Genomic DNA, 24778 nt, shown 5'->3' with positions numbered 1-24778 from the left:
TTCCATTGTCCTGGTGCTCCAGGGCCTTCAAAAGTGCGATAGGTTGTCAGGAAATTATATGTGTAATTTATGCTCCTAGAATGCCGGACGGTGCTACTTGGATGTTAGGCCTCTGTATGTGGCCAGGCTGTGAAAAAGTCTCACACATGTGGTATCGCCATACTCAGGAGGAGTAGTAGAATGTGTTTTGGGGTGTAGTTCCAAGTATACATATGCTGTGTGAGAGAAATAACCTGTTAATACGGCAATTTGTAAAAAAAAAAAAAAAAAAAAAGAAAAATCTTCAATTTGCAAAGAATTGTGGGGAAAAATTACAACTTCAAAAAACTCACCATGCCCCTTATTAAATACCTTGGAATATCTACTTTCCAAAAAGGGGTCATTTGGGGGGTATTTGTACTTTCCTGACTTTTTAGTGTCTCAAGAAATGAGATAGGCCTTCAGTACATCAGGTGTGAACAAGTGTGATAAATTTTCAATGAATAGCACCACAGCTTGTGGACTCTATAACTTTCACAAAGACCAAATAATATACACTTATTTGGGTTATTTTTACCAAAGATAAGTAGCAGTATAAATTTTGGCCAAAATTTGTGAAGAAAAATGACTAATTTGCAAAATTTTATGACAGAAACAAAGAAAAATGCGTTTTTTCACAATATTTTCAGTCTTTTTTTATTTATAGCACAAAAAATAAAAAACCCAGTAGTGATTAAATACCATCAAAAGAAAGCTCTATTTGTGTGAAGAAAAGGATACAAATTTTTTATGGGTACAGTGTTGCATGACTGAGTAATTGTCATTCAAAGTGTGAGAGCGCTGAAAGCTGAAAATCGGTCTGGGCAGGAAGGGGGTGAAAGTGCACTGTAGGCAAGTAGTTAATCGGCTCTCACACACACTGTAACTGCAACTCTCCACCCCTTCTATCTGCTCCTCACAGATGCAGAAGGATTTAAATCACAAATCTGCAAATTCTTCCATGTAGGAAGATTTGTTTCATCTTTGTGTATCACCTGAAGCTATTCACTTCACTGGGTATATGAGAGGGTTTACAACCACTTTAAGGTTTGACAGAGTGACATTATGGCTATGGCAGGTTACAAAGCTGGGCCTGCTAGGGAAAACTATGATTTGTAAGCAGTGTAAAAATATTTGTTAATGGGATCCTCAAATACTAGTATATCATCTACAAGTATGATCAGTGTTTTATTATGATGGAAAATCTCTGTACCCACAGTGGGAATGGCCCATTTCTTGATAAAAGCCTCCCCAAATAGGTATTAGGCAGTAAAACATTTAGAAGAGTTAAAGGAGAAGTATAGCCAAAGCTAGTTTGGCTGTACTTTTCCTGTGGATCACAGGAGTGCAATTCGTTTTGCACTCCTGTGACACGTTTTCATCAGAGAGCGGGCTGGAGCCTTCTCTCTGCTGGAATCACAGAAGTCAGACCAGACACTGTATCATCACAGCAATAGAAGTGGGAATCTGCCAGGTGCCTGGACTGACACCCGGATAAGCCCTCTCAGCCCAGCCCACCCTCCCCTCAACAGCCCAGTGCTCCAGTGAGCAAGGAGGGGGCAGAGCGGAGAGCTGCTGACTGACAGTCGGGGAGCTGTCAGAACTGAGCAATCGAACACCGCCAGTGATGAGGCGTCAGGGGACAGATGCAGCATCAGACCGATGCTGCATCCACCTAGGTAAGTATAATTCTGGAAAAAAAACCATAGCCATACATCTCTTTTAACAGTTTATCAGGAGTTTTCCCATCTCCATACAAATCACCATCAAATAAGGAGTATACTAGAAAAGTTTTGATAGTCTTAGGGCCTGTCCCAAACAAGTAACTGCACCAGTGGAAACCACAGGCTGTTCCACTTTTCGGGTGGCATGCAGGATCTTTAACCTGTTTGCAAAAAAATGTAAACTTTTCCTAAAAGGACATTTACCTTTCCAAGGACACCACCCTCACCTGGGCCAGGTCTTCTCTGGTATTTGAGTCCCCAGCGCCAGCATGTTTAGTATGCCATCACTGTGCATGTGCAAGCCACATTATGCTGTGTGAATGGCCTCGCAGCTCCATGGGACCTGTGACAGGTATCAAGAGTTTATTGGCAGGGAAGGGGGCCGAACTTCCAGTGGAATTGCCTAGGCGATCCCATTGGAAATGGTAGCGGGTACCTATTTCCCCCCCTAAAAAATGAGGAGGGGGGAGGGCATAAAGAAAAATGTCCTAATAAGGATAAAGTTCTGCTTTAAGCTTGGAAGCTATGGCAGCTGCCTGGAGTTTGAGAGCTATGCTGCACTTCCCTTTAAATAAATGCAGTGAACAACAGTGCAAATGGAAAAGTATACAGTATATAAGTAAAAATGTAACATTAAACAATATACTAATGCAAAAAAGTCCATATCCAAAAGGTGTACAATGTAAACGATATTTACATAAAAAAAGTCCACATAACATAAGTGTACTGTGTAGACATATTCACACGTGGCATCTTCAGTGCTTTCACCACCACAACCAAGCACAAGCTGCTTAACAGAAGCCTCATACCTACTAAAATAAATCTCTAAACACCACAAACCAGCATGCATGATGACGTCAGCCTGATTAGCTCCTCCCAATTGATTTTGTCACAAGTTTATGTTGTCAGAGGCCGGTGCATGCTATGGGTCATATTTTACACTGCTTAAAAGGTGATTATCCATATAGTGCAGTAGTGTCTGTGCTGGATCCTCGAGATGTTTCATGTGCTTTTGTGACCTAATTTTAGTAGATCAGGAGGCTTCTGGTAAGAGGCTTGTACTTGGATGTGGTGGTGGAAGCACTGAAGTTGTCAGGCATGAATCCTGTCTACACAGTGTGCGTATTGGTTATGGACTTTTTTTGCATTATTATGTTGTTTAATACTATATTTTCTCATTGATATATGTTTCAACATTTGTACTGCAATCATTTAAAGGGGAAGAGAAAAATCTTTGTTAGACAAAGTCTCCACAACAGAAGACTCAGGTACTACTCTACCCCTATGCCTATGTGAAGGCATAGAACCATGTTAGTACATTTATAGCTTCTGTGTCCTCAGTCAATAGATATAGTTGAAATTTGGCCCCGAAATTCTAGCATAGCGGCGGAGACCTCCTGAAGTAGCTAAGAAAGATTCCAAAGAATGTATGGACTTAAGCAGAAAACAAGCCAAACAGAGTTCTGCCCGCAGGAAAATGATACATGATAACATTAATGTTCATTGTTAACATTAATGTTAAATGTTCCCGTTGTCATGTGACAGTTTCCCTTGAGTTTGACTCATCTTTACCCCTCAGGGGTAATACTGCCTGTCTCCCTGGAAATGGATTGTGAGCTGGAGAGGCCAGATGTAGGATTGTTTCACTTGGGATCCAGCATGTTGCATTGCTTAACAGAGGGATCTTAATTGAGAACACCACGTAAAAAACCTTGGATACTCACAAACCAACTTCTGAGAGCTTGATTAGTTCAAAGACCTGAGGTTACCTGGTCACTGTAGGCAGCAGCAATGGCTAAATAAGGTGAAACTGTGTGTCTCTTGAAAATATAAACAATGGTGGGAAGGTGCTACCTCACTAAAAAAAAAAAGAGACGACAGAGAGTCCAGAGTTTTCTAGCTGAAAAATTGGGGCAAAGTTTGTATAAAAACAAATAAAAAATACACCAAAAGTGAGCACACACCAATTAAACATAAAGGTGGGCTGACATGAACAAACCTTGTGGCGGCAACTAGGGCTATCTCTTTACAAAGAACCATAGGTGGCACTGGTTCCCAGGAACCCTAGTCCAAAGAAATCAGGGACAACAATTAGCTAGTAACTAGAGAAAACAGGGGTGGGTAAGCAAGGTTAGTAAACCTGATTCTATAGTCAGCCATATCAGGGCTTAAAAACATTTTTTTTTTTTTTTTCAGAGAAAAGACAATATTGGGTACAAACAAACAAACTAAAGTACGAAGTCAAGCTGTAAAAGGCTTATTTAAATAGATTGACTCTGAAGCAAAGCAGCAAGCAAACCAATTTAAGATAGCAGCCCAAGGAATGGCTCTGCTCAAAGATCCTAGGAAAAGCATTTATACAGAAAAAAACAAAAAACATGAACTCATAATCGAATGCAACACAACACAATATACAGAGGAATGCAACACAATATAGAAAATATTAAAAATATGTATATACAGTGATATGTATAAAATAAATATTGTTGACAACTTAGGGAAATTATGCATTTTAAATAATAATCCAGTCTGCTACTGCCTGATTAGCAGACGCCTGCGCACAGGTTCACTCTTTCAGTGCTGGAATTAGAAATCAAAACTTTTAAATGTTAAGAGCTTAATTGCCCTATGATGTCAGAAGAAATTTGGACGAAAGGAATGAGGGAAGATGATTTTATGGCCAGCTTAGAAAAAGGAAGAGCATTAAAAAAAGTTAAAAAAGAGGAGTCCAAACAAGCACAATCATTAACCTAAACTACTTCTGTAGTCTTTTTCCAGCCTTTAAGCTTTTGCCTTTTTTGTATGCCTTTGTTTCCTATCCATTGGGATAAATGCCCAGCAGTCACCTTCATATTTGCAGAATCCATCTTACTTCCAAAGAGATTCAAGCCATCAAATGGAATCTTACATCCGTTTGATTTTGAGGCTGGATATGCTGACCAGAGTTTTAACCCCAGCACTCTTCTAGACATTTCCGAAGACAGCATAGCCCTAGGCTTAACACCTGTTTATATCCAAAAAATGCCTCTTGCCTATTAAATTACCCGCTAATATCTCATTCCAATCTACATAATTCATAATTCAGAACTACATTCCTAATGTAAGATGTCTATCCAGTGATCACTCTTCCAACCACTGCAGGCCTGCAACTACCCCTGGCTGCTGTACTAGCTTGTTTTAGGTCTAGGTCTATATTACAATCTAGAGCATCTTTAAATGTCACTGCATCCTCCATAGGCAAAGTAACATGCCTAGACAGTCTTATCAATGAAGCATCTACTACGGAAGGTGGCGTGAGTAAATTAACTTTTAATTCTTTTAAAAGGTATAACTTATTTTATAAATACAAAGCATCTATTTGAACTTTTGGAACTGTAACAACTCAATTTCCTCAGTGAAGAGAAGCTTTCTCCCTTTTAAGCTCTCAGAGTCAGTCTTCTGAGATCTTTTGCAGAGGGCTGTTTATAGCTGAATGTGCTTGGGAACACAACAGCTGGCTGTATAGTAGATTATTTTTAAATTGATTCTTTAACCACTTGTCTACAGGGCAACTTTTTCTCACAGGTAAAATCTGCATTTCTTCCTAGAAATTACTTTAAATCAACTAAAAACATATATATTCTAAAAGGAGAGACCCTGCAAGAATAAAATGGTGGCAGTTACAATTATCATACCCAAAGGGTGGTTCCTTAGGACTATACATCCCAAAGCCATACATTGGTGGATAAATGCAGTGTAAAAGGTTATCCAGATGACCTCCTTCAGGATGCATTTGAGTCTTGTTTAGACACCTGCTCGATTAACAAGATCAGTAGAGACCCTCTTCCCAAACATAGTGCCAAATTTATCACAGGATTCAATAACAATTTCAAAACAATTGCCAGCGTCATTAAGAAACAATGTCATATCCTTTAAATCAACCCTACTTTGGGCCCACATCTTCCTGAGGTACCCTAAGTGGTGTATAGAAGGGCAGACATTAGAGGCTATTTTGACAATCAGGCAGGCATCTACCAGTGCAGGAAAAAAGGCTGTTTCACCTGCCAATCTGTCCAATATGGTCAGTCCTCCCTTACTGATAGTTCTTGGAAAGTTCATTCCTTTAGATAATTCATTACTTGTTTGACCCAATATTTTGTATATATTTGGAAAAGTCCCTGTAATTTACTCTATGTGTGTGGGACGAACCATGCGCACCTTGCACACTAGAGTGGGCAAACATCACTGGTCTATCAAGGAGGGAAAGGACAAGCATAGTATTTCTCATCACTTCTCTACCTTTCATGAGAAGAACTATAAAGTTCTAACAGTCCTGGCAATTGAACATATCCCCAAGGGATCTCTCATGGACAATGAAAGATTTATGCTGTTATGTAAGAGAGAGACCATGTTGATATATAGGCTCAACACACTCTCCCCCCATGGCCTGAATGAAGAGCTAGATATTCACATGATAGTATAAGTTTGTTTTTCTTTTCTTTTTTCCTGGTTTTAGAGGTGTTGTCATCTTATCTGTAGTCATTTAAATTATTAATGATTTATTTTATATTTATAATTTTTTCATTGTCCCTTGGTGTGACAGACGCAGGTATCAGATCCCTGCCCTCCTCACTAACTTGTGACAAATGACTGGTCAATCTCACACCACGCTGACACTTATGTAACAATGCCACTCTCAGCTGCACCCTGCACAAAGGTTTTCCAACTCGTGTGATCACAATCTAGGTGCCAGCAGGCTGAGAGCAACCGTCACTGGGCTAATTAAGCCTTTGAATACCACCACCTCCATTTGGTCCGAGCAGGAGGAAGCTCGCAATTCTAGCAATATAAATTATGATTTTAGAATAATCGTCTGTAACACACACTGTCACCGCATTACATATAAATATATATCTGAGATATACATAAAAAATGCAAGTGGAAACTCACTTGTGGGTGAAGAGAATCACATAGATCCGTAAACCAGATTCTCAAATCTGAGAATCTGGTTTATGGGTCTATGTGATTCCCTTCAACCACAAATGAGTTTCCACTTGCTTTTTTTATGTATATCTCAGATATTTATTTATATGTAATGCCTGTAGACGTTCCCCGTCAGACATTTTGGATATATATACACTGGCCTAGTGTACGTTTTCTAGATATCACACATATTTATAACTAAGTATTGGAGAAATTCTCTATATATTTTTTGAACATGCCCCTTTCTTTCCCTTCGTGTATATACGTGTGCGTGCATGCTTAGATTTGTACACATGGGTATATATATCCTTGGGAATAGACACTTATGTAATGATGCACATCTTTCTCAATTAGATGTTTCATATGCTGATTGCCTTGATGTATATGATAGGTATTATTGGTTCGTGACAGATGCCTCTGAATTTGAAATCCTAGAGCGATATCTGTGGTGTGTGGGCTCTTTGCCCTCCCTTTTGCTGGGACAGGTGTGTCCAAGTCCCCCTATTTTTGTGTATTCCATCTTATGGCACCAGATGCTCCATATTCATCTCCTTCCCTTTGGAAGCTGGGTAGGTACCCTGATAGTACTCATTTACATATTGGGTTCTTGTCTTGATGTATTTTGATATTGTAACTCAAGTGTTTTGACGTAATTTTGAAAATGATAGCACGTGATGTAATAAGATGTATGATGATTAATGTATTGTAAAATTACATCTCCCAGTATTGACAGGATCCCCTGAAGAAACTACAGGCGAAATGTGTAGCGATCCTGCAATCTTCTGAGATACCCGTGTGTAACGCTCCTGCGTTTCTTATATGGTGTGGATTTTCAGCTGCAGAAATAGTTCCACGTCAGCAGTCATGTAAGAGATATGCTGAGATACCATTCCCAACCTCAATGACTCATCATGTGTGGAAGGTCTTATTTCAACCAGTAAATACACACAATTAGCAAGCTGGTTCCTAGAGTGACTTTATGTATGTGGTAACACAATGATGAAGGTTTGAGGGATAGGTTGAGTGGAGGTGATAGGTGATAGACACTTGAAGGTGAGACAGTAGCAGATGGATGCAGGAAGGTTTAGCAATGTTGTATGATAGCAGATGATAGAATAGCAGGTGGACATACAAAAGAGATCAACCCAGTGCAGAAAAGTAGCAGTAGTCTCAAGAGCTAGCAATCTAGTTTATGCAGATGTAATAAACAGTCTTTACTATGCAGAGCTAGATAGTGTAAGCTTAGTATAAGTTTATAGAGAATTCCCCTGCGGGGTACTTAGCACTATTAGCGATACAGCCGAAGGGTGGTTCAGGAGAGGCGGATGATCCAGTAGCGGGATACAGGGATCAGCGCAGCGAGGTTCCGTCAGCGAAGTAAGCTTGCAAGCATGGAAGCTTCAAGCAAGGTTAGCATCCAAGTAAGGGTGTTTGAACGAACACATGTGAGTGAGAGCCGACGCCTTAAATAGCCATCTAGTCCGGCGCTGAGTGATGACAGCTCCAGTCTTAAAGGTGTATGCGCACCTTTCCAAAAGTAAATGGTAGGGCGCATACACTTGTGGAAAGTGTAATTTAGGGTACCAAAGGTACCGAAACATTACAATACCCCCCCTTTAAGGCCTGCTCCTGAAGGCCTCTGGAGCTGGTTTGTCTGGGTATCTCGCATGAAAATTGCGGATTAATCTAGGGGCATGTATGTCAGAGGTGTTTAGCCAGGTGTCGTCTTGGGGCCCATAGTTCTTCCATCTAACCAAGTACTGAAGTTTTCTTCTGTAGATACGAGAATCCAGAATCTCTTTTATCTCATATTCTTCTCCACCTTCAACTTGTACAGGAGGGGGAGGTGGAATATTAGGTCTTATTCCTTGGTCCGGAACATGGGGTTTTAGTAGCGACACATGGAAAATGGGATGGATTTTTAGGTCCATTGGCAATGTAAGCTGCACTGCAGCTTTTCCAATAAGTTTCTTGATTGGGAAAGGTCCCAAGAACAGAGGTCCAAGCTTTTTGCTAGGGATCTTCAGTCTCAAGTTTTTTGTTGAGAGCCAAACGAGGTCCCCGATAGTATACTGTGGAGAAGGTCTTCTACGAAGATCATAGTACTTCTTTTGTTGACTGTGAGCGTGTGCAATGGTAGTATTTAGTAAACCCAGAGAATCCTTTATTTGGGAAAGATAGTCTGAGGCTACTGGGTTATTTGAAGGAAGGATGCGTGGAGGGAGAATAGAGGGATGGAACCCATAGTTCAAGTAGAACGGACTCTGCTTGGTTGTACTGTGAGTTGTGTTGTTGTAGGCAAATTCTGCCAGGGGGAGAAGATCCAACCAATCATCCTGTTGGTAAGAAGTGTAACAACGTAAATACTGCTCGATGCATTGGTTGACTTTTTCAGTCTGTCTGTTGGTCTGCGGATGGTAAGGAGAAGTGAGCTTCCGCTCAATCCGTAGTATGTGACATAGTTCTTGCCAGAATTTAGAAATAAATTGGGATCCACGGTCAGACAAAAGAGTTTTTGGGATACCATGTAATCTGAAGACATGTTTCATCAGGAGTTCTGCCGTTTGTTTGGACGAAGGTAGTCTGCGAATAGCAATGAAATGTGCCATTTTTGTCAGATGGTCCACTGACACCAAGATGGTATTAAATCCTTTGGAAGGAGGCAATTCTACGATGAAGTCCAATGACAAAACCTCCCATGGAGTTTGGGGTATTGGTAGACTGCATAGTAGGCCGGATGGTCTCGTAGTGTCAATTTTGGACCTGGCACAGACATTGCATGAAGAGACGAATTTTTGTATAGATGTTTTCATGTCAGGCCACCAAAATTGTCGAGAAATCAAATTGAAAGTCTTTGTCATACCCATATGTCCTGCCATAGGCACATCATGCGATAATTCCAAGATCTTGGTGCGTAGGGTAGGTGGTATGTAAAGTTTGTCGTTGTAGTAGAGGAAGCCTTCTGCATCAGTATTTAGTTGTGGTGGGGGTGAATCCAAACTTATACCATGCAGAACCTCTTCCTTTAAGGAACGGACAACTCCAATAATGCATTTGTGAGGTATTATAGGAACGGAAGGGATTTCAAAGTAGTTTTCTTCAGTTAGTCGTGATAGTGCATCCGCCTTTTTGTTTTTATCTGCAGGTGTGTAGGTCACTAGGAAGTTAAACCTTAGAAAGAATAGTGACCATCGTACCTGTCGATGCGAGAGAGTTTTGCTAGTCTGAAGATATTGGAGGTTTTTATGGTCCGTGTATATAATTATTGGTAGTTGGGTGCCTTCGAGTAAATGTCCCCAATTCTCCAGAGCCAATTTTATAGCAAGCAGTTCCTTTTCACCCACGGGGTAATTTATCTCGGGACTGCTCAGGGATTTAGAAAAAAAGGCGACTGGATGAAGTGGTGAAGTGTGGGTTGGTCGTTGGGAGAGTATTGCTCCTACTGCCATGTTTGACGCATCTACCTCCAGAATGTATTGGAGGGATGGGTCTGGATGGCGTAATATGGGAGCGGAAGTAAACCTTGTCTTTAACAAGTGGAAAGCCATATTTGCTTCTTCTGACCATTTAAATGGTATTTTTATGCTAGTGAGCTGTGTGAGGGGTCTCACAATAGCAGAAAAGTTTTTTATGAACTTCCTGTAGAAATTTGAAAATCCCAGGAATCGCTGTAGCGCCTTGCGTGTGGTTGGTGTAGGCCAATCCTGAATGCAGGATATTTTACTCATGTCCATCTCGATTCCTGTTTTGGATATGATGTAGCCTAGAAAGAGTACCTCATCTTTATGGAACAAGCATTTCTTCAGCTTCACATAAAGATTATGTGCAAGCAATCTCGATAATACAAGTCTTACATGTCTTATGTGTTCAGACAGGGTCCGTGAATATATAAGTATATCGTCCACATATACCACAACACAGACATCTAGTAAGTCTTTAAAAATATCGTTTATAAATCGTTGGAAAACTGCAGGGGCATTGCATAGGCCGAATGGCATCACAAGATATTCGAACAATCCGTATCTAGTTCTGAATGCAGTCTTCCACTCGTGTCCATCACGGATTCGAATGAGATTGTATGCTCCCTTCAGGTCTAATTTTGAAAAATAGGTAGCTCCACGCACCTGCTCAATGAGCTCAGGGATAAGCGGTAGAGGATAGCGATCTTTTATTGTGATAGCATTCAATTTCCTGTAGTCGATGATAGGTCTGAGACTTGAATCTTTATTGCGAACAAAAAAGAGTCCTGCTGCTGTGGAAGAAGTGGAAGGTCTAATAAAACCTTTTTCCAAGTTCTCATCCAAATAGGTTTTGAGATGGGCAAGTTCATCCTGTGAAAGAGGATAAACATGACCGAACGGCAATTTGCTATTTGGGAGTAGATCAATGCTACAATCATAGTCTCGATGAGGAGGTAATGCTTGAGCATTTTTCTCAAGAAAAACCTCAGAAAGATCCTGATAACATAGTGGTGCAATCTCATCTGTCACCATAGACAGAATCTTCCCGGAAAATGGGAGGTTACACGTTTTCTCGCAAAAACAAGAAAGGAAGGTCAAGGACCGTTTCTTCCAATCTAAGGTTGGTTGGTGTGTGTGCAACCAGGGAAGTCCCAACACAATGGGAAAGTGGGGTGATGGTATTAAATCGAAGGTAGAAGTCTCCCTATGAGACTCGTTAATAGTGACTAGAAGTGCTTGTGTCTGATCGGTGATCGGACCAGAGGATAACGGAACACCGGTAATAAGACTTACTGAGACAGGTTTGAGTTTAGAAATAATAGGAATTTTATTTAAAGCAGCAAAACATATATCCATATAATTTCCACAAGATCCTGTGTCAATCATGGCCTTAGTAGTAATCCTGTTCTGGTCCCACTGTAATGTCAAAAAAACAGAAATGTAGGGGTTAGTGAATGAAGTTGTCAATCCTCCTAGGGAGACATGTGAACACTCACCCTTCTTTTTGTTGACTAGGGGACAGACGTTTATCTTGTGATCCGGGGATGCACAGTACAAGCAGAGATTTTCATTTCGTCTTTTGGCTTTTTCCATAGTTGATAGCGGTGGGCGTATGGTTCCTATCTCCATAGGAACGGGGTCAACGGCCAGACTCCGAGAGGAAACGGATAATGGCATTCCCATCTTTTCAGCCTTTCTTTCTCGTAGTCTTCTATCTATGGTAATACTGAGTTGTATTAGTGCATCCAGGGTTTTTGGCAGATCCGCTCGGGCGAGCTCGTCCTTAACGGCTTCTGATAGGCCAAGCCTAAATTGGGTTTTCAGAGATGCATCATTCCATTCTGAATCAAGGGTCCATCTCTTGAACTCTGCGACAAAGTCTTCTACAGGCCTCCTTCCTTGTTTCAAGGATCTTAACTGAAGATCAGCAGTACTCTGCCTATTGGGGTCATCATATAGGCTAGTGAGCTCTGCCAGGAACAAGGCATAGGAGTTGAGAAGCTGGTCGTTTTTCTCAAAAAGAGAATCTGCCCAGGCTCGAGGATCGCTTGATAGGTAAGAAATAATAGTATAAACCTTAATGTGATCAGTAAGGTAGGTACGAGGTTTTAGCAAAAAAAGTAACTCACATGCGTTTTTAAATTCGCGAAATTTTTTGCGATCGCCTGTAAATACCAAAGGGGGATTTATCTTGGGTTCAGGGGACTGAGCAGAGGTAAGTTGTGTCAGTCTAATTACCTGCTGCGACAGAGCCTGATTGTCTTCTTTTAATTCAGCAAGTGCGTATATTAACGCAGATACTTGCTGTTTTAATTGTGTCACCTGAGTGGCTATTTCTGCTGAATCCATTTTTTGGTTCGTTCAATCTGTAACGCTCCTGCGTTTCTTATATGGTGTGGATTTTCAGCTGCAGAAATAGTTCCACGTCAGCAGTCATGTAAGAGATATGCTGAGATACCATTCCCAACCTCAATGACTCATCATGTGTGGAAGGTCTTATTTCAGCCAGTAAATACACACAATTAGCAAGCTGGTTCCTAGAGTGACTTTATGTATGTGGTAACACAATGATGAAGGTTTGAGGGATAGGTTGAGTGGAGGTGATAGGTGATAGACACTTGAAGGTGAGACAGTAGCAGATGGATGCAGGAAGGTTTAGCAATGTTGTATGATAGCAGATGATAGAATAGCAGGTGGACATACAAAAGAGATCAACCCAGTGCAGAAAAGTAGCAGTAGTCTCAAGAGCTAGCAATCTAGTTTATGCAGATGTAATAAACAGTCTTTACTATGCAGAGCTAGATAGTGTAAGCTTAGTGTAAGTTTATAGAGAATTCCCCTGCGGGGTACTTAGCACTATTAGCGATACAGCCGAAGGGTGGTTCAGGAGAGGCGGATGATCCAGTAGCGGGATACAGGGATCAGCGCAGCGAGGTTCCGTCAGCGAAGTAAGCTTGCAAGCATGGAAGCTTCAAGCAAGGTTAGCATCCAAGTAAGGGTGTTTGAACGAACACATGTGAGTGAGAGCTGACGCCTTAAATAGCCATCTAGTCCGGCGCTGAGTGATGACAGCTCCAGTCTTAAAGGTGTGTGCGCACCTTTCCAAAAGTAAATGGTAGGGCGCATACACTTGTGGAAAGTGTAATTTAGGGTACCAAAGGTACCGGAACATTACACCGTGGAACCCAAATTTTTTCAGCATTTACTATACAACATTTGTTTACAACATGGGTGGTTCCATAGGCCTCCCCCTTGTAGATTAGGAGAGAGCCTGTCTTATAATGAGGAGATATTGTATTTGTTTATGTATTGATTTTATGTAATCTTTTAATGATTTCTAAATAAATTGTATTTTTATATAAACACTTGTGTCCATTTCTCCTTGGGGTTATGGGTGGCTACCTTTAAAGTCCCAACTTTCCTTTTGCTTTTTTCTATCAATTTCTCATCCAAATATATACTTATTATTAATGTGTAATGTTCATGTCTGAGTTTATGAACCGTGTGTGGATGTGTTAGGTTTTGAATTGGACAGAGCTCTATGATTGCCTTTTATGATCCCCATTAGTTCTAGTTATCCTTAATGGATTTGGTCAAAGTTTTACGATAGGCCTGGACAGAAGAAACAGACATCCTGCCAGGACTCAATTAGCGGTTTACAGCTCAGCACAGGCCTATGTGCTGTTTATTCTGAGTTGAGATAACGACTATTTTGAAGTGTAAAACCTATGCATTCCATGAATTAAAGAAGAAGGGAGGGGGTAATATCACTGCGGCAATGTGTAACTATTCTGCAAGACTGTCATAACTGACCTATAATGACTGAACAACATGGTCTCTTGCGACAGCTTTTCGTGTATCCAGAACAGGATATCATTACACCTCCCCCCTCAGGTGATTGCATGTGCGGGAACTGCAATTTCCCTCCTGATGCAACCAACTGCTGCCGGCTTGGCTTGTCGCCCCCCCAGGTCTGCCTTGCTAAGGCGTCTACCTTTGTGCCGTCTTGCCCAACTGTATTGCTGGATAACCAGGTTCCTTCTGAAGAATGTGTTGTTCTCCCTAGCAACACAGTTTGGCCAACAAAGTGGTTTGTGATGGGCAAATACCAGTTGGCAGTAACCACCTAGATAACGTGGCAGCTTCTGTGGTACCTACCCGATCACAAGACACCTCTGTGCAAAGATGGCATATGTTAACTGTCTAGAAGGTGCCTTCCTGCATAGGTAGAGGATGAGATATTTCTCTCCTTTCTCATCTCTCTGTCCCGGGGCTGCACCTGACCCGAAGTTAGGGGCATCTGTGTATGCCAGGACCAGACAGTTGAATTCTGGGGCCCATGTCCCAGGTGCACCTGCCAGTACCTCCGTCAGGGCGGGACGGTCCCTCTTACATGCAGGCATCAAGGATGCCATTTTAGTCAGTTTCCCATTGGATCGGTCAGTCACGGGTTCAGCTAAGCCACTATAGTTGCATTCCAGCATCTTACTGTAGCCAGCTGTACCCAGAAATTATGTAACGAATATTTTGGTTTGAGGAGCAGGCCAGGCCCTGATAGCCTCAACCTTCATAGTTCCAGATCTCTGAGTGCCTACTCCTCTATGCTGTTCCCAGTACCAAACTGCTGACATGTCCATCTGACAGTTACTGCGGGTAACTGTCAAACTAAGCCCTGCCAGGTTGTTCGGGACAGCTGACAGGAGCCCTGGGTGTTTCACCCAGACAGGGCCAAACACTACCAGGCCCCTAAAGCAGGCCACTGCACAAGGTTCCACCCCTCCCAGTAGATCATCCATAATCCTTAGAGAGGTGGCTGATGCGTGCTTAACCCCAACTAGCATTTTTGTAAATGCAGGCAAGCCACATGGGGTGGTGAATGCTGACTTGTCCTGAGCCTTTCGGGTTTGGTCAACACCCCCTGCTCAGGTTAATGATGTTTAGACAGTGGGCACCTGCCAGCTGCTCTGTTACCTCATTGTTTCTGGGCATGGGGTAGGCCACAACCGCAGGGCTGGCATTCAGTTTTTTTAAGGGCTCCACAAAGCCTAGTCTTCTGATACCTTCTCGTGACATCCAGCCCCACCGAGCTCCCTGAATGATCCCTAACTGCAGCTTTCCCTCAGTCTCCTTTGCCCGCCTGTCTGTGCCTCCTGTGAGACAAGGCAGGTCACAGGGGTGAGAGGAGACACCAGAGATTGTACAGAAGAGACTTCCACCCAGGAGAGGCTGAACCTGCCTAGAACATATAGAACATACAGCAAATACATTCCAGACCTATTGGTGAGGACAAAAAAAAAAGAAATCTGAATGTGTGGAACTGCCCTAAAGTAGAACTATAGTCAAAACTTTTTTTTTTTTTTTTCTGATAGAGTAATTGAGGTTTATAACCTCTGTCTGTTTTTTGGCATCTGTGTCCCATTGGAGAGACTTACCTTTACTTCCTATTCCAAAACAGGAAGTGAGAGGAAATCCCTGCAAATTAGGGGATTACTTGGACCCCCCCAAAGGTTACCAGAACTGGTATTAGAAGGTTTCCCCTCTATTACTTTATTGGAGATACCCACAATTGGGGATTCTCTATACTTTCACTTTCAAAGATAATGGCAAAAAAGACAAATAGACTAATGGAGGCACAGACAACAATAAAAACCTAATAGGTGTTCTTATCCCACTCCACTCTGTCCAAAAGTAAAAAATGGTCTTGCCTTTAGTTATACTTCAAACTTATCAAGTTTAGAGGGCAGAGCAACAACCCAGTGAATGTTGCCATGATGGGCAAGAATACATTTCCTAAACAGTTAACCCTGTTGCAGATGATAAAATGAGCAGATTAGGGGGGATTGTCTTCCCCAGTGTTTCTTTAGGTGATAATCCACGTGGAGCCTTGAGTGGGAGTAAAGCCAGTGAAATCAGTTTATGCAATTCGGGAAGCAGAGGGTGATTGCGTCTGCTGTACCATTACTGCCAAACCTTGAAAGAAACAGATGGTGGGATTGAACACTGTTGCCAATCACGCTGCTGTTCACGGGAGTGGGATCCAGAGATTGATGGGGGACCCTCCTACATCTTCAATCAGCTCTGTGAGGCAGGACCTAAGTCTCCCTGCCATTGTTTGAGAGTCAAATTGTCCCTGCACATATTCAACCTCATTACAGTTGTCCTGAAGACAAAGCCTTTTCTCTTTGACCCTATAAAAGTGCTATCTCACTAAATTGACTCTACTTTGAATTGTCATCTTCGTCATCATTACCACCTTCATCACCCCCCCTCCTTCATTCCCTGCACCTCTAATTACTTTCAACCAAGGCAAGGATCATATCTGAACTCCATTGTACTTTAACTGGATGCAGGTTAATTATATACCTTTGTAAGTGCACTATACGGTTTTACAGTCCACCTACTGTGACATGCTCTTCCCCGGCTAGCTAAGCCAGATGGAGAACCTCTGGCAGACTTGGGTGTCAAACCATCATCCCAGTGCATTTTGGGCAGTATAGTTCCAGGGATTTAGACTTATTCATTTCTTATCTGCCCATAGCTGCACACGGGGGGCAGTGTTACAGTTTAAGCTGATCAGAGTGCTAATAAGACTGTAGGCCCAGTGTTAAAATACTTTGCCTTATGCAGTTATCCAGATGTGTTCATGTATATTCCTCTTTTGTGCCTCACTTTACTCTGTCATCCATTATGGAGTGTCCAGGTCCCTATTGTTCATTACTTGTATTACCATTAGTTATACTTTAATATACAAGGTTTCATATCACTGCCTGTAGTGGTGTCTATTTCTGCTAGAATAACAGGATTGCTGAGTATTAAAGTGTTGTTGGTGAGGCTGAGGGGTTTAATAAGGTAAAGGCCAGCCTCAGAGGACCCATCTAAATCAGCTCTTTCAGGGGTAGTGCTACATATTTATTCAATATCAACTCTTTTACTTTACCCTTTCTTACACAATTCAATCTAAGCTAATTACTTATTCTATTTCTGTTGGATAAGATGTAGACTGACTACATCCGAGCACAATTAATCCTTTAAAATAATGTAAATGGTGAATTGAGACTAAAAGTTAGAGTTCCCTAAAACTGTATAGATTACATGAAATTGTTATTTAAAATTGTATAGATTCTTAAAAAATTATTAACATATAGCTCATATTTTCTTTCAAATAAAACAGTATACAATAAAATCTAAACTTCTATTATGTGTTACCAGATCTGTTTTTCATCCAGAATATTCATGTCATCAGAGAGCAATTGACACGAGAAACCAATGTTGATTGCAGTTTCTGATTAAAATAAAGTGCAGACATAACATTAGAAACATAAAAAAAAAAAAAAAAAAGTTCAAAAGAAAATGCCCCAAATTTGTGAAAATATGAAGGTAAGTGTTGCCCTCCACTGACAGTTCAAGGAAAAGCTTCAATCTGTCCTAAAAAATAGTTTTTTTTGCCAGTAGATCCATTATTTATTTAATTTAACTGGCTAAACAGCCCAGCAAAACAGCGACAGCGGTTGGAACACACCATATAACACTGGCAGGGGTGCTTACAATGCTTAAAGCTTTTGTATGTTTTAATCAATTGATAAAATAAATAAAAAACATAAACCCTTTGCTGCAAGAGCTTAAAACATGTTCTATGAAAATAGGCTTATTGTGTCTTTTTGAATATGTAAACATGGGTCACCCGGGACCCCATGATGATGGAGACAAGAGCCTCTTCCCCCCACACCCCAACAATCACAGCCCAGGGTTGTTGGGAAGAGGCCCTTGTCCCCATCAACATGGGGACAGGGTGCTTTGGGGTGGGGGGAAGAGCCCCCCTGCCACAAAGAACCCCCCCATGTTGAGGGCATGTGGCCTGCTATGCTTAAGGGGGGGGGGGCGTTCGCTCGTCCCCCCCTTTCCTGGCCTGCCAGGCTGCATGCTCTGATAAAGGTCTGGTATGAATTTTGGGGGGACCCCCGCAGTTTTTTTAAAATTTTTTTTAATAGGAAGGAATGTTTTTTTCTTATTCAGCTATCAGCGGGGAAGCCTGCTGACAGCTAATGACTCATCCGTTGTTAGAAATGCAGTGGCCCACTCCTTAACAACCAGAAGCTATTCACTGTGCGCTCAGCGGGGGAACATTCCACCAAGTGCCCTTTAAAATTTAGCTGATCGCCCAAACTGCTCACTCAACACTAACAATCACATTTTAGTGCTGACCTATCAGAATCATTTTGATCTGTCTGGACCGGGGGATGGAGAGGGTGTAATTCACCCTTTTTTATTTTTACTGAGAAAGTAAACCCATACTTTAAGGAAGTAAAAACAAAGGGATCAGTCGTTAGAATTAACCACTTGCTGACCGCCGCACGACTATTTACTGCGGCGGTCAGACGCTCCTGGGCAAACCAACATAGGGCTACGTCGCTCACCCAGGAGCCTGTAGGGGGCGAGCGCACGCCGCCAGAGGCGAGCTCCAGCCCCCGCTCGTTCGCGGGCTTCCCCGTGCTTGTGACTGGCGGCTCCGATGTCCGCCGGCCACTCGCGATCTCCCGCTGGAGAGGGTAAAGGGCAGGGTGGCTGATGTAAACAAAGCCGCCTGTCATTCTCCCTGGTGTAACTGCAGAGACTATACGATCCTGCTATGTAGGATCGTATGTCTCTGTGGTTACATCACAAGCCACGCCCCCCCCCACAGTTAGAATCACCCCCCTAGGGATGCATTTAACCCACTGATCACCAATAAAGTTAACCCCTTCCCTGCAAGTGTCATTTTTACAGTAACAGTGCATATGTATAGCACTGATTACAGTAGTAATGTCACTGGTAACACCAAAAGTGTCAAAAATGTCAGTCAGGGGTCCGATCTGTCCGCCGCAATGTCGCAGTCCAGCAAAAAAAATCACATTTGACCGCCATTACTAGTTTAAAAAAAAAACAATAAAAAATATATAGATTCTTCCCGTAGTTAGTAAACGCAATAACTTTTGCGCAAACCAATCAAAATATGCTTATTGCGATTTTTTTTTTTTTTTACCAAAAATATGTAGCAGAAAACAAATTGGCCTAAAATGGTAAAAAATTTAGATTTTTAAATTTTTTTGGGGGGGATTTCATATAAAAAAAATTTGAAAAATATTGTTATTTTTTCAAAATTGTTGCTTTTTTTTGTTTATAGCGCAAAAAGTAAAAATCGCACAGGTGATCAAATACCACCAAAAGAAAGCTCTGTTTGTGAGAAAAAAAGGACGTCAATTTTATTTGAGTACAGTTTAGCACGACCGTGCAATTGTCCGTTAAAATCACGCAGTGCCGAATCACAAAATAGGCCCTGGTCTTTGAGCAGCTAAATCCTCCGGGGCTTAAGTGGTTAACAGGTGATAAAAACTGTTCCAGGGGAGCTCATGACAGATTGCATATGTGTTTTTTATTTGTCATACTGACTCAGCTGAACATCAGTCTTACTGTACATGTATGAGAATGTGATTACAAGAAATATCCCCTGAAACTGTAGAATACCTTGCTTGTCTCCAGTTAGCATCCACACTTTCATGTTAGCATTTTGCAGTAGCTTTATTGTTTCTGGAACACCGTCTTGTAACTTATCTTCAATTGCAGTTGCACCAAGTAGCTACAGAGGAAAAACATGTATAAGAAATTATGCAGGCACCATTATTATCAATTTCTGAAAAGACTCTGGAGGGGGGGGGGGGGGCAAGTTCCTGTTCCTCACATCACTTGTGTTGAATGACATCTCTCCCAGCCCACATCGCTAAAGTAAACAAAGGTTTAGAGTTTCTCCAGTGATGTAAATTCCATACATGCACGTGATCGTGCCCCTTTTGCTTACTTTCAATGCAGGGCCTAGGAGATGTCATTTGACACTAGTGAAGCACTGAAATTGGACTGGTCTGTTGTTTAGGGGTTTATTTTATTTTGCTGAGAGGGGTCTGCATCACTATGTGATGTTATTAATTATTTTTTGTTTTGTTTATTAAAGACTGTATGAACTGTATCTATTTATTTACTTTTCATTTTTGGCTGTAAGGCCCTGTTCACACCTGAGCGTTTTTCAGCTCGTAAAAAGCTCATCTCTGAAGTCCCAAAATGCCCAACAAGCAAAATCCCATTTATTTCAATGGCCTCTGTTCACATATGAGTAGGGTTGAGCGGACACCTAGATGTCCGTGTTCGACGGGTTCGGCCGAACTTTAAAAAAAAGTCCGGGTCCGTGTCCCGGACTTTTACCGAACTTTTCCCGGACACCGAACCCCATTGAAGTCAATGGGGACCCGAACTTTAAGGCACTAAAATGGCTCTAAAACACCAAAGGAAAGGGCTAGAGTGCTGCAAATGGCAGCAAAACGTAATTATGAGCATGGCAAGTGCTCTGCAAACAAATGTGGATAGGGAAATAACTTAAAACAACAAAAAAAAACAGAAAAATAAAACAATGTTCTTCTTCATCTCTGAAGGACGAGGCCCATATGGAGTAGGAGGGAGGTTGAGGTGGTGGTGGTATTTCAACTTTGGGGTGCACACCTTAATGCAATAGGCTGCGCACACCTATGGGCGGTGTAGGTGGAAGCGGCGGTGGAGGAGGACCAGGGCCGGATTAACAGCATCATGGGCTTGGTGCTGAGGATTTTGAAGGGCCTTAAGGGCCGTGCCTTGCCATGCACCCAGAGGAGGAAGGGTGCAGCCATGCATGCCTAATTCAACATGGGATGCTGTCTCTGAAGCCCATAAACACATCCATGCATCGCCAACTGTCCCTCCTTGTCCGGCCTTCACGCTGTGTGGGGAGGTTCTGAGGGTGCTGCCTGGGGAAGCGAGCATAGAAGCCAGACTTCTGTGTTTACAAGTGACAGAAGAGCGGTAACAGTGAATATGGCCAACCCGGGGCCTATATAAAAGGTAGGGGCCTGGAGCTGCAGCTCCAATAGCCCCTACATTAATCTGGCCCTGAGGAGGAGGACGAGGTAGCCAACACTGCTTCTTTTCAAAAATTTTAAATGAGGGTACACCCCAAAAGAGTGAGAAAGAGCAAAAATGGAACAATGGGTGGGTAAGGTCGGTATCCATTGCTATTCTGCATAAGGTACGGAAAAGTCCCGTGGGATCCATGCCTGGTTCATTTTAATGAACGTGAGCTTGTCCACATTGTCTCTGGACAGGCGGCTGCGCTTGTCTGTTATAACGCCCCCAGCCGTGCTAAATACCCGTTCAGATAATACACTGGCTGCAGGGCACGCCAGCACCTCCAAGGCGTAAAGGGCAAGCTCAGGCCATGTGCCCAATTTGGAGACCCAGAAGTTGAAGGGGGCAGACCCGTCATTCACTACATGTAGGCGTGTGCACACATACTGCTCCACCATGTTGGTAAAATGCTGCCTCCTGCTAAGACGTTCCATCTGAGCTGCTGGTGCTGCTGTTTGTTGTGGCGTGCTGACAAAGCTTTTCCACATTTCGGCCATGCTAACCCTGCCTTCTGAGGTGCTGGCGGTGCCCTGGTTGCGTTGGCGACCTCCTCCTCCTCCTCCTCTGCCTTGTGCTTCCACTGTGGCCCCGCTGTCAGATGGGAATGCCAGCAGCATGGCGTCTACCAGCGTGCGCTTGTACTCGCGCATCTTGCGATCGCGCTCCAGTGAGTGAATTAAGGACGGTACGTTGTCCTTGTAACGGGGATCCAGCAGCGTGGCCACCCAGTAATCAGCACAAGTTAGAATGTGGGCAACTCGGCGGTCGTTGTGGAGACACTGCAGCATGTAATCGCTCATGTGTGCCAGGCTGCCCAGAGGCGACGAAAGGCTGTCCTCTGTGGGAGGTGTATCGTCCGTGTCCTCTGTATCCCCCCAGCCACGCACCAGTGATGGCCATGAGCTGGCCTGGGTGCCACCCTGCTGTGAACATGGTTCCATCTCCTCCTCCAGCTCCTCCTCCTCCTCATCCTCCTCATCCTCCAGAACTGTGCCCCTGCTGGACAATTGTGTCCCTGGCGTTTGTGTGTGCAGGAACCCACCCTCGGAGCCCCTTGCGAATGACTGCCCTGAAAGCCTTTGAAATGTTACCTCTTCATCCTCCTCCTCCTCCTCCTCATCCTGTGCCACATCCTCTTCCATCATCGCCCAAATTGTTTTTTCAAGGAGGCATAGAAGTGGGATAGTTAAGCTGAGAATGGCGTCATTGCCACTGGCCATGTTGGTGGAGTACCCAAAACAGCGCAACAAGGCACAATATATGCAAATGTCAAATATGCAAACTATGCCGCAATTTAATGTTTTTTACACCAAAAGGGTGTGTATTGAATAGCGGAATAGGATAAAAAACTGTGTATCTCACACGTACAAACACAGACTAGGCCCGATTAAATTTTTTCCTACCCTAAAGGGAGGATGAGGAAGAGGAGTATGGAACATGCAGCACCCTCAAATCTTCAGAAGTATGAGATGAACCCCAAAAACTTGGAAAGGTGGATCTCTCTCACACGTACCAACACAGACTATCCCCCAATTTAACTGATCCCCAAAGGTTTTTGATTAAATAGCGGAATAGAAAATATGATCCAAAAAAAGTGTATGTATATCACACGTACACAACCACACTAGGCCCCAATTACTATTGTTTGTACCCCTAAAAGGCTAGATGAGGAGTAGGGGGGGTATGGAACAGGCAGCACCCTCAAACCTTCAGAAGTATGAGATGAACCCCAACAACTTGGAAAGGTGGATCTCTCTCACACGTACCAACACAGACTATCCCCCAATTTAACTGATCCCCAAAGGTTTTTGATTAAATAGCGGAATAGAAAATATGATCCAAAAAAAGTGTATGTATATCACACGTACACAACCACACTGGGCCCCAATTACTATTGTTTGTACCCCTAAAAGGCTAGATGAGGAGTAGGGGGAGTATGGAACAGGCAGCACCCTCAAACCTTCAGAAGTATGAGATGAACCCCAACAACTTGGAAAGGTGGATCTCTCTCACACGTACCAACACAGACTATCCCCCAATTTAACTGATCCCCAAAGGTTTTTGATTAAATAGCGGAATAGAAAATATGATCCAAAAAAAGTGTATGTATATCACACGTACACAACCACACTAGGCCCCAATTACTATTGTTTGTACCCCTAAAAGGCTAGGAGTAGGGGGAGTATGGAACAGGCAGCACCCTCAAACCTTCAGAAGTATGAGATGAACCCCAACAACTTGGAAAGGTGGATCTCTCTCACACGTACCAACACAGACTATCCCCCAATTTAACTGATCCCCAAAGGTTTTTGATTAAATAGCGGAATAGAAAATATGATCCAAAAAAAGTGTATGTATATCACACGTACACAACCACACTGGGCCCCAATTACTATTGTTTGTACCCCTAAAAGGCTAGATGAGGAGTAGGGGGGGTATGGAACAGGCAGCACCCTCAAACCTTCAGAAGTATGAGATGAACCCCAACAACTTGGAAAGGTGGATCTCTCTCACACGTACCAACACAGACTATCCCCCAATTTAACTGATCCCCAAAGGTTTTTGATTAAATAGCGGAATAGAAAATATGATCCAAAAAAAGTGTATGTATATCACACGTACACAACCACACTGGGCCCCAATTACTATTGTTTGTACCCCTAAAAGGCTAGATGAGGAGTAGGGGGAGTATGGAACAGGCAGCACCCTCAAACCTTCAGAAGTATGAGATGAACCCCAACAACTTGGAAAGGTGGATCTCTCTCACACGTACCAACACAGACTATCCCCCAATTTAACTGATCCCCAAAGGTTTTTGATTAAATAGCGGAATAGAAAATATGATCCAAAAAAAGTGTATGTATATCACACGTACACAACCACACTAGGCCCCAATTACTATTGTTTGTACCCCTAAAAGGCTAGATGAGGAGTAGGGGGGGTATGGAACAGGCAGCACCCTCAAATCTTCAGAAGTATGAGATGAACCCCAAAAACTTGGAAAGGTGGATCTCTCTCACACGTACCAACACAGACTATCCCCCAATTTAACTGATCCCCAAAGGTTTTTGATTAAATAGCGGAATAGAAAATATGATCCAAAAAAAGTGTATGTATATCACACGTACACAACCACACTAGGCCCCAATTACTATTGTTTGTACCCCTAAAAGGCTAGATGAGGAGTAGGGGGGGTATGGAACAGGCAGCACCCTCAAACCTTCAGAAGTATGAGATGAACCCCAACAACTTGGAAAGGTGGATCTCTCTCACACGTACCAACACAGACTATCCCCCAATTTAACTGATCCCCAAAGGTTTTTGATTAAATAGCGGAATAGAAAATATGATCCAAAAAAAGTGTATGTATATCACACGTACACAACCACACTAGGCCCCAATTACTATTGTTTGTACCCCTAAAAGGCTAGATGAGGAGTAGGGGGGGTATGGAACAGGCAGCACCCTCAAATCTTCAGAAGTATGAGATGAACCCCAAAAACTTGGAAAGGTGGATCTCTCTCACACGTACCAACACAGACTATCCCCCAATTTAACTGATCCCCAAAGGTTTTTGATTAAATAGCGGAATAGAAAATATGATCCAAAAAAAGTGTATGTATATCACACGTACACAACCACACTAGGCCC

At 42.6% G+C, this 24778-nt stretch overlaps 1 protein-coding gene across 1 annotated transcript in view; it reads right to left on the bottom strand.

The window, feature by feature from the left end:
• Positions 1-24778, bottom strand: part of LOC309547173 (phospholipid-transporting ATPase IC-like) — a gene marked incomplete at both ends in the record, with an annotated part of 345791 nt that overhangs the window by 119352 nt on the left and 201661 nt on the right. Inside the window, 2 exons of the mRNA XM_082246961.1 lie at positions 17372-17447; positions 19667-19778. Coding sequence (XP_082103087.1) covers positions 17372-17447; positions 19667-19778 — 188 coding nt within the window. The remainder of the gene's footprint in view (positions 1-17371; positions 17448-19666; positions 19779-24778) is intronic.

This window comes from Pelophylax lessonae (assembly GCF_965119305.1).
Source record: "Pelophylax lessonae genome assembly, chromosome: 1".
Classification (NCBI taxonomy): Eukaryota; Metazoa; Chordata; class Amphibia; order Anura; family Ranidae; genus Pelophylax; species Pelophylax lessonae.
The sequence above is the reverse complement of the archived record's forward strand: the minus strand, read 5'-3'. Positions and strand labels throughout refer to the sequence as shown.